The sequence below is a fragment of the Urocitellus parryii genome, chromosome 7, assembly GCF_045843805.1.
Source record: "Urocitellus parryii isolate mUroPar1 chromosome 7, mUroPar1.hap1, whole genome shotgun sequence".
Classification (NCBI taxonomy): Eukaryota; Metazoa; Chordata; class Mammalia; order Rodentia; family Sciuridae; genus Urocitellus; species Urocitellus parryii.
The window spans coordinates 116621248-116629966 of NC_135537.1; the positions used below are offsets into that span (position 1 = coordinate 116621248).

Below are 8719 nucleotides of genomic sequence, written 5' to 3' on the forward strand. Positions count from 1 at the left end.
AGATGCTTAACCTCATTAGGAATCTGGAAAGTATGTATTAAAGACAATGAGATGCCATTTTGCATACAGCCAAATTCAAAGACTCCTAACACCAAGTATTGAGGAAAATGAAGAATAACAGTTTTTCTCATACTCTGCTGGTTCATTAGAGAAAAACTATATCAGCTGTTTGGACAGCAACCCTTAAGACTGAAAATGGACAAACCTCATGGCCTAGCAACTCTAATTTTCAATGTATTTCCTAGAGTAATTCTTATACAAGTGCAGAAAGAAATGTGTACAAAACAAGTTCAGTTACATCCTTTGTAACTGTGAAAAACTGAAAATGATCAACATATCCATCTTTTAGAGAGCAAATTAAATTATGATATAGTAACAAGGAAATACCATAAAGTCATTAACGTGACTTAATTAGAGCTACACATATAAGGACATGTATAGAAATAATAAGCACCAATTCAGGAAGTGAAAGAAGAAAAATAGTACACGGGAGTTCTAACATTGGTTGGCTGATGGATATGAGTGTTTATATATTATTTTCTCCACTTTTTTTTGGTGGCTAAACTATTCATAATGAAGAGGTTCCCTGAGGAAAAAAAAAGAAAAGAAATTATACAAATTTAATACTCAGAGGATTTATTATTGTAAATCCTATTCTGAAACAAATCCCGGAGTCCTAATATTAAGAACTTAGATCATTTCCACCCTTAACTTATAGTAGTGACTATTAAAAAAAATACATACTCTGTAACTGATGTTACATTTTCCTGTCCAAAAGGTCCAACTGGATCATCCTTGAATTTATCACTTGGAAGTTGAGGTGGTAAAAACTCTACATCTTTTTTCTTTGGGACTTTGTAATACTTCCAGGCTATATTAGCTTCATCTTCTTCCAAGTTTACAGCTGTACCAATATATACTGTAGGCTCTACAGCTTCCTGGAATTGAGGTGGGAAAGACTGGGACAAACTGTCTATCCTATCTTCCATTGGTTTAGTAGGAACCAAGGGATCCGGTGTTGGCATTTGATAAAAATGTTGACTCTGAGGAGTTGAAGGTGTTTTAGTCACTCCTTCATCAACCACATCACATGGGTGAGGACTAAGTGGGGGTGGTTGAGGTGAATTTGTCATTTCAGTGCCATGCATCTGAGGAGTCTTTGCTACATCATTAGTTCGGATATTTGAAAATCTCACTTGACTATCTGAAGCAGAGATGACAAGTCTTTGGCTGGCTGAATCTGTGTCCATGCCAACATCATCACTGATAGATATACGATGGTGAAAAGGAGTCAAGGGGCGTTTCTGTGGCTTTTCACTCTTTTCTTGCTTCTCACTGGTCTTGTGCTTAGGAAGTACTTGTTGTTGCTGACCTAAAGATGGTACCTGTCCTTGTTGTCCAGAATTTCTTGGTTTGGGATTTTTGTGCCTCAAACAACTGCAATTTGTTCTTTGTGTGGCTTCAACAAAGTCCCAGCATGCCACTTTATCAGGAGTTTCTTCTTCACATAGACCACCTGATGAAGCAGAATACTTCCTCTTGTTCTGTGCTCTGTTCATATTACATTCTTGCCAAACTCTATCCACCACATGATTTGCTAACTTTCTGGGTATTTTCCCACCATGGTGGCTAGTACTATCAGAGTTGAAGCCATCAGACACTGAAGAAAATTTGACCCACTTCTGGGCAGACTGAGGATCAACTGTTTGGACTTCCTCAGGAGAAGTAGGTGGTGTAAGAGTAACTGAAGACATAGCAGGATCTCTTGTGGAAGCAGGCACTTGGTGGACACCCAAGCAAGAAGCTGAACAGTGAGAGGATGCCACAGAACTAGGCGTAGGGTCTGACTGGGGGACTAGAACAAAGCATGCTGGGTAGATCATTCGAACACCAGCAACAAGAACTTCTACTGCAGCTAAAGAATCATCTTCCCAATCCATATCTTCCTGTTTTTCTTCAGACATCTCCTTCAAGGAACATGAAATACGATAGAACTGTTTCCATTCACCAATCAATTTTTTTGTAGCTGAATCAGACATCTTGAATGCCTGTCCTGTGAGAGTGCCATTTAGTCCAAATGGGCTTAAGATAACTTGAAACGAGCTATTAGATTGCTGAGCAAGGGTGATGTGCTCTTCACTGAGAAGATATACAGGTTGATGTTGGTTAATTTCCACACTGGTACAAACATTGCTTTCTCCATGCAAGAAAAAGGTGAAAGAGCAGGACAAATGTTCACTTTTATTTATAGGTTTTTCATCTTTTTCATAAGGCTTTACAAACCACTTGCCAATACGTACAAAGTTCCGGTTCATTAAACACCGTTCCAACAGATTGTGAACTGCTTTGAAAAGCAGAGTACGGCATTCATAGGAAAGTCCATTCTCCCACACTCCATCTTCCTCTTCTGATAAGTCATGGTGAATAAGGTCAGCAAAATTAGGATCTTCACCCCACCAAAATATCCATAACTCTCTTCTTCCAGGTCTTTGATCTCGCCGCCAAACACCAAGTACATCTGCCTTAAGACAGCGACTAAAACTGCTCAAAATGGGGTCTTCTTCTGTCACCGGAAACAGAATAGGGGCAGAAGTTGGACCTTGCCATACATATCTTTTCCATTTAATTCCTGTCAAGTCAGCCAGACAGAAGAGGTTACAGTGACAATCTTCCAGGCTGGCCCCGTTCGCCACGAAGGAGGAACTCATCGTCCCTCACAGCAGCCGCGGCCGGCGCCACAACCCACCATCGGCCATTACCGCCGCCTCCGACCAGAGAGAGAAACACAGACACCGGGGAGGGCGGGGGGGTGGTGGTTGGGGAGGGCGGTGGAAGAGGAGGCCGCCGGGCCGCCCGCCCTCCCCACCTACCCCCCCGCCGCCGCGAGCAGCCCCCGCCGCCCGGCCGGCACCCAGCCGCCCGGGGCCGAGGGCCGGAGGCGGGAGGGCCGCGCTGCGCTTGCCCCGCGGGCCGGACTGCGGAGCCCGCGGACGCTCGTCCCTCTCTGGAGGACCGAGGGGACGTGTGCGCCCCTTCCACGAGAAAAAATAATAAATTACACAATAAATAATCAAAATAGAGTCTGAGTCGGCAAAGTCCAAGCCCGGGAGGGTTCTCCCCGGCGGGGAGGCGCCCGCGGAGGGGCGGGAAGGGCGAGAACCGGGAGAGAAGCCCAGGCCCCCGGCCCGGCAGCGGCGATGTCCTTAAGCCCAGAGTCTCCTCAGTGGCGGAGGTGGTGGCGGCGTCTGCGGGCTCAGTCCATTCTCTGGTTGTATCTCCGTGTTGTCCCTGGGCCGAGCCTGCCAAACGTCTGCTCTCCCGCGGCCTCACCGCCTGGACGCCGTAGTCTCCCCCATTTTGTCCAAAGCAATCCTTAATGAGAAAAGTGAAGCAGGAAGCATCACAATACAAGACTTTAAATTATACTACAGAGCTATAGTAACAGAAAAAAGTATGGTATCTATATCAAAACAGACATGAGGACCAATGTAACAGAATAGAAGACACAGAGACAAACCCATATAAGAATACAGTTATTTTATACTAGACAAAGTCATCATAAACATACATTGAAGAAAAAATAGCCTCTTCAACAATTGATGCTTGGAAAAAAACTGGACATTCATGTGTAATAATATGAAATTTGACCCTTATCTCTCACACTGAAGAAAATTCAACTTAAAGTGGATCAAGGACCATGGATTATACCAGAAACTATGCACATACTCCTGGAAGAAAAGAGAGACCCAATTCACCATCATGTCAGCCTAGAAACTGACTTCCTCCACAAGACTCCTAAAGTTCAAGAAGTGAAATCAAGAATCAATAAATGGGATGGTATCAAACTAAAAAGCTTCCTTGCAGCAAAGTTTTACACTTATGAATTTAATCTCTTTAAGGGGCAGGGAGCCATTCCATTTTTTAAAAATTCTTAATTTGCCAATATTGACAAGTTGTATACTTTAAGTGATTTGACCAATTTATCTAGAGTATCAATTTTATTGACACAACACTCACAGTGTTCATGATAGCCTCTCAGGTTGTTTTTTTTTTTTTTTTTTTTTTTTGTACTAAGGATTCAACCCAGGAGCGCTTAACCACAGAGCCACATCCCCAGTCCTCTTATAATCTTATTAATGCCAGCAGAATCTATTTTAAATAGCCTTTTTATTCTATTCAGTCATGTCTATGTCTCTTACACTATGTCATGTTTTTACAAGTTTTTCTTTATTTCAGTTTGGAAATTTCTATTGATCTGACTTTATTTAAGTTTACTAATTCCATCTTCTGTTTATTTTTCTATCAAAATTAGCCAATGAATTTTGTTTTTCTAATACTCTATTTTTTCAGATTTAAAATGTCCAATTTTTATTTATGAACAGTGATCCTGTATTGAAATTTTACATTTTTCATGCTTTTGATCTAAACACTCTACTTTCTTTAAAATATCGGTCATTGTAATTTTAAATTCCTCATATTCTAACTCCAATATTTGAGCCATTTTTATGTCTATTTATGTTACATGTTTTCCTTCATATTTATAATTGGTCACATTTTGGTCTCTCTGCACATTGAATTGTTTTGAAGCCAGATATTGTTTATATAAAGTAAGAGCATCTAAATGATCTTCCTCCAGAGATAGCTCACTTCTCCTCTATTAAATAATATGAGTATCTGCCCTCCCAACAGATATGATATGTACTGCAATTGTAGTATGATTTAAGATACCTCTCCTTTGTTATCATACCCCTTTTCTCCTTTTATCTGCCAAATCTTGGTCTTTTCATGCTTAAAAGAATGAACAAAATTTCAATTTTCTTCTCTAATATTTTGTTATTAGCCTTTATTTTCATACCCCCTGTGGATTCAACTCTGATAAATATCCCAATGGCAATATTGGACACATTATTGAGGCAGATACCAAAATGAGAATTTGTATTTAAAACTTGGAAAGATTCCAGGAGATTTTATTATTCTTTGGGGGGACAGGGGAGTCATTATAACAAAGAGATATGTGCCTGGGATATGCACCCATAGTGATATGTGCCCCTTTTCAGTTCCCAGGACTTCCTCTTCCATCCCCTTCTTTCTCCTCCTCTTTTCCTTCCTCTCCTCTACTGGCCTTTCTTCTATTTATTTATTGTTTTTTAATCAGTGCTTTACAGATATACATAAAAGTGAAATCACCATGGTATTTTCATATATGTACTGAGCATTTATTCTACTTTTAATGTGATCTTGCAGTATTGTATGTAGAGACCTGAGAGAGCAATGGGAAAGCTAGTGGCTTCTTCTGATTCCCCAAGATACTGGGTCATTACTTCAGGCACATGTGATAACCAGAGATTTGCCGATTTTTTATATCCCTAATATACAATGTCCTTCATATGGATCCTCAGCCAGTGTGTGAGATGAGTCAATACCTTTAAGGAAGGAGTCAGCCAGTAACATTCAGTAACTTAAATCATACTACAATGGCAGTCCTTCTGGAAATGAAATTAAGTTGTGTCAGGAGCCATCTATAGGATGCATGTGGGTCACCGTGCATGAAAGCCTCCTGGATAGAAACATCTGGTATCTGGGAATGGCCAGTGGACATTGCCCACAGAGGTTAATCTCTTTCCTGTTCTGGCATGGCCCACCTGAGATGAGTATGAGCTGCTGAGATGTCAATCAACCTCCTGGCAGCAAGACACCAGGAAGAAAGACTCCACCCTTGAAACTTTATACCTGCCTTTGATGTCCCCAGTATAAATAAAGCAAACATGGGATCCATTTTGCCAGGATATAGAAGCTCAAACCATATGCTCACTAGCCCACTCTGCCCCTGCTTTTTGAAATTATTTTCTGTGTCCTGTGGTTTTTTGTCGTTCTATTTTTCCTAGCTTTTATTTCTCAGCCAACCCAATCCACAGAGGGGAACCACATTTCTGTCACCTGCGTGGGATGCAGGCAAGAGAGTTGATCCATGTATCTGCCATCATTCTCTAATTTTTTTTAAAATGTGACTTTAATAAGTTATCCAGTGCTTGTACATTGCACAGTGACTGCTCAGTGAAGTCAGTAAACTTCTCTTTACACCTTACCTAAAAGTAAGTTACCTCCACCTAGACCTTAAGCATGATGTTTAAGGCTGAAGCCAGGGTCTTCTTTGTAGTCATTTGCTTTTCTGAGTTATCTCATCTTCCTGAACTTTTAAACTTACACTTCCTGCACTGATCCTTCTTCTAACCTATAGAATATGATACAGACCTGTCTACTTAGCCTCTCAGTTAGAATGTTACCAAAGTCCTTCAAATGTCCAGAACTGATGCCGTGGGCTTCACCCCTAAAACAGGTCCACTTCTACCTCCTGGTAAATGATAGCAACATTCAGTTGTGTGGATTTGAATCATAGGAGTTGTATTTTTCATCTCTTTCTGAGAAATCTTGAATGCCTAGTGCACTGCCAATCACTGTTGATGTTGTCACCTAACTGTCTCTTGACTCTATTGATTTTGCTAAATTTATATTGGTATCACTATTATCACTCACCTGAAATATTTCAGTAGTGTCTTCATTCTTGTCCTTCTCCAATTCATTCTTATCAAAGGGACTGAATGTTCTTTCAAAAATTAAATCAATTTTTTACTTCCCTACCTAAAATTTTTCAACAAATTTCTATTTATTTAAGAGTATGCTCACCAGGCATTGTGGTGCATGTAATCACAGTGGCTCGGGAGGCTGAGGCAAAAGGATCAGCAGCCTCAGCAACAGCTAGGCACTAAGGAACTCAGTGAGAACCTGTCTCTTAATAAAATACAAAATGTGGCTGGGGATGTGGCTCAGTGATCAAGTGCCCCTGAGTTTAATCTCCAGTATATGCTCCCTTTCCCCCCAAAAGACTATATCAAAATTTCTTAACAAGTTTTTAAGTTCCATCTATGTGTGTACAGTGTTCTTGCAAATCACTCTATCCTACTCCATTTTCTATCTTTAGTGAAACTAAGCTTCTTAGTTCTTAAAACAGATTAGCATGTGAGCCTACAGATACCTAACCCTCAGCATCAGTAATTCAAAATTGTGAATTCTTATTCCACTCCTAATCACATGTAATCCTAGACCCCAGACTATTTTAACATAAATCCCTGACATCATATTATTTCATTGGTAAAAATTCCTATATAACTCTAATTTACAATTATCTTCGGAATTGTTTAAAATTATTTTAATCAGTTATTAACAATATTTTATGGATAGAATCAATTATGTAGAAGTGTGTAAGTTCTCTCTCTTTTGTTTGAATTGAGATAAACATGCCAACTATACATTATATTTCCTTAATATATGTTTGTAGATTCTTTATGTATCTATTCTCTGAACTATTTGGGAATTAATGTTTATAACTAATTTACCCAATAAAAACTCCTTCAGTCTGAATGTTGCAGAATGCTTTCCAATGTTATTGTTTAAAACATGTTCCCCTCTCCCCCTAGATTATCTTTAAAGTGATGATTAGTTTCATGGACTTTCGGATTCACCTGATTTTTTTGAGCACTAAATATATCATAGCTGGTCTTGCATACTTCCATTAGTAAATGCATAATTTCTAGTTTACTCTACTTTTGGAAGCATAATATTTATTGATTATATTTGCCATTAATGCTTAAGTACTAGTTTTATCCATTTGACAAAAATTCAGCATGTGCATGAAACAATCCTGTGTGATTTACTACTATAGCCCATGTGACTAGCACAGTATTTGGCACACACCCTATTTTCTATACCTATTTAGTTAAATGGGTAAAGATGTGTATATCCTGTAGCTTTTTTGTTATGTATTTAGGATTCCACATTCTTGGTCTGCTACCTTAAAAGCCCCCTTCCTCAGCTGGACTAAAGTTTATGACACACTCTTTGTCAATGAGGTTCTCATATGGTTCTAAATCGATGTTATTAACAATATCATTATACCTGTTATAGAGATCTATGAGTCAAAGAATAGTAAGCTTAAACTTATAACCTCTTCAATTTTATTTTCCTAAGGCTGATACTGGGAGTCTACTCAGTATTATTCTTAGCTATAAAATTTTCTACTCATTCAACTCTCACCAAAGTTCATTAATGATCTTTAATACTTAATACTAACTGAATATAAGCACACAGTGGCCCCTTGGAAAAAAGTTTCTCTTATGAGCTGCCATATTTTGATTGAATCCTGTATATGATTATTTAATTCTAATCATATTTTCTCTTATTCATCAGAAACATATCACTTAAATAAATGTAGAGGTAAGTTTTTTGCCCTTACTGCTTTGGTTTTATTTTGTTGTTTTTTGAGTCATATGTCATCAACTTACATGAAACTAATCTTTCCTAACCTCTAGTTGGAAATAACTCACACTTTTGCCTTCATTTTCTCAGCCAGCAATAGAAAGTTCAATGCGAACTAAGCCTAGTGCTGTACAATTGTAGGGCAATTCCACTTTAAGTTGATAATTCATTCAGGAAGAACTCATTTATCAACTCATTTATCAAAAATATAATTTACTTAAATCAAAGTTGCTTTATGTGCAGGGGTACTACTTTGGTTATCCAGCCCTTACTAAATAATTTATCAAAGTTATATTTGTTTGAAATCTACCAAAAATAGCCCACAATAAAATGAAATAAAAGCCCCAATTTCTGGGAATAGTACATTAGAGGAATATTATTATAACTTATCATCTCTTAAGTACTG

At 38.7% G+C, this 8719-nt stretch overlaps 1 protein-coding gene across 1 annotated transcript; it reads right to left on the reverse strand.

Annotated features, from left to right (window-relative positions):
• Window positions 1-564: 564 nt before the first annotated feature.
• Window positions 565-2725, reverse strand: LOC113178624 (mediator of RNA polymerase II transcription subunit 13-like). Its single transcript, XM_026382860.2, has 2 exons — window positions 745-2725; window positions 565-586 (listed from the first exon to the last, which is right to left on the reverse strand). The coding sequence occupies exons 1-2, from the start codon at window positions 2706-2708 to the stop codon at window positions 565-567; spliced, it is 1986 nt and encodes a 661-aa protein (XP_026238645.2). The 5' UTR covers window positions 2709-2725.
• Between the last annotated feature and the right edge of the window lie 5994 nt (window positions 2726-8719).

Bases quoted from the DNA above. Each gene is read 5' to 3' on its own strand.
- LOC113178624 (XM_026382860.2), bottom strand. From the start codon at position 2,708: ATGAGTTCCTCCTTCGTGGCGAACGGGGCCAGCCTGGAAGATTGTCAC. The intron at 587-744 runs GTATGTATTTTT...TTTTTTCCTCAG, and splicing joins AATGTAACATCAGTTACAGA to GGAACCTCTTCATTATGAAT.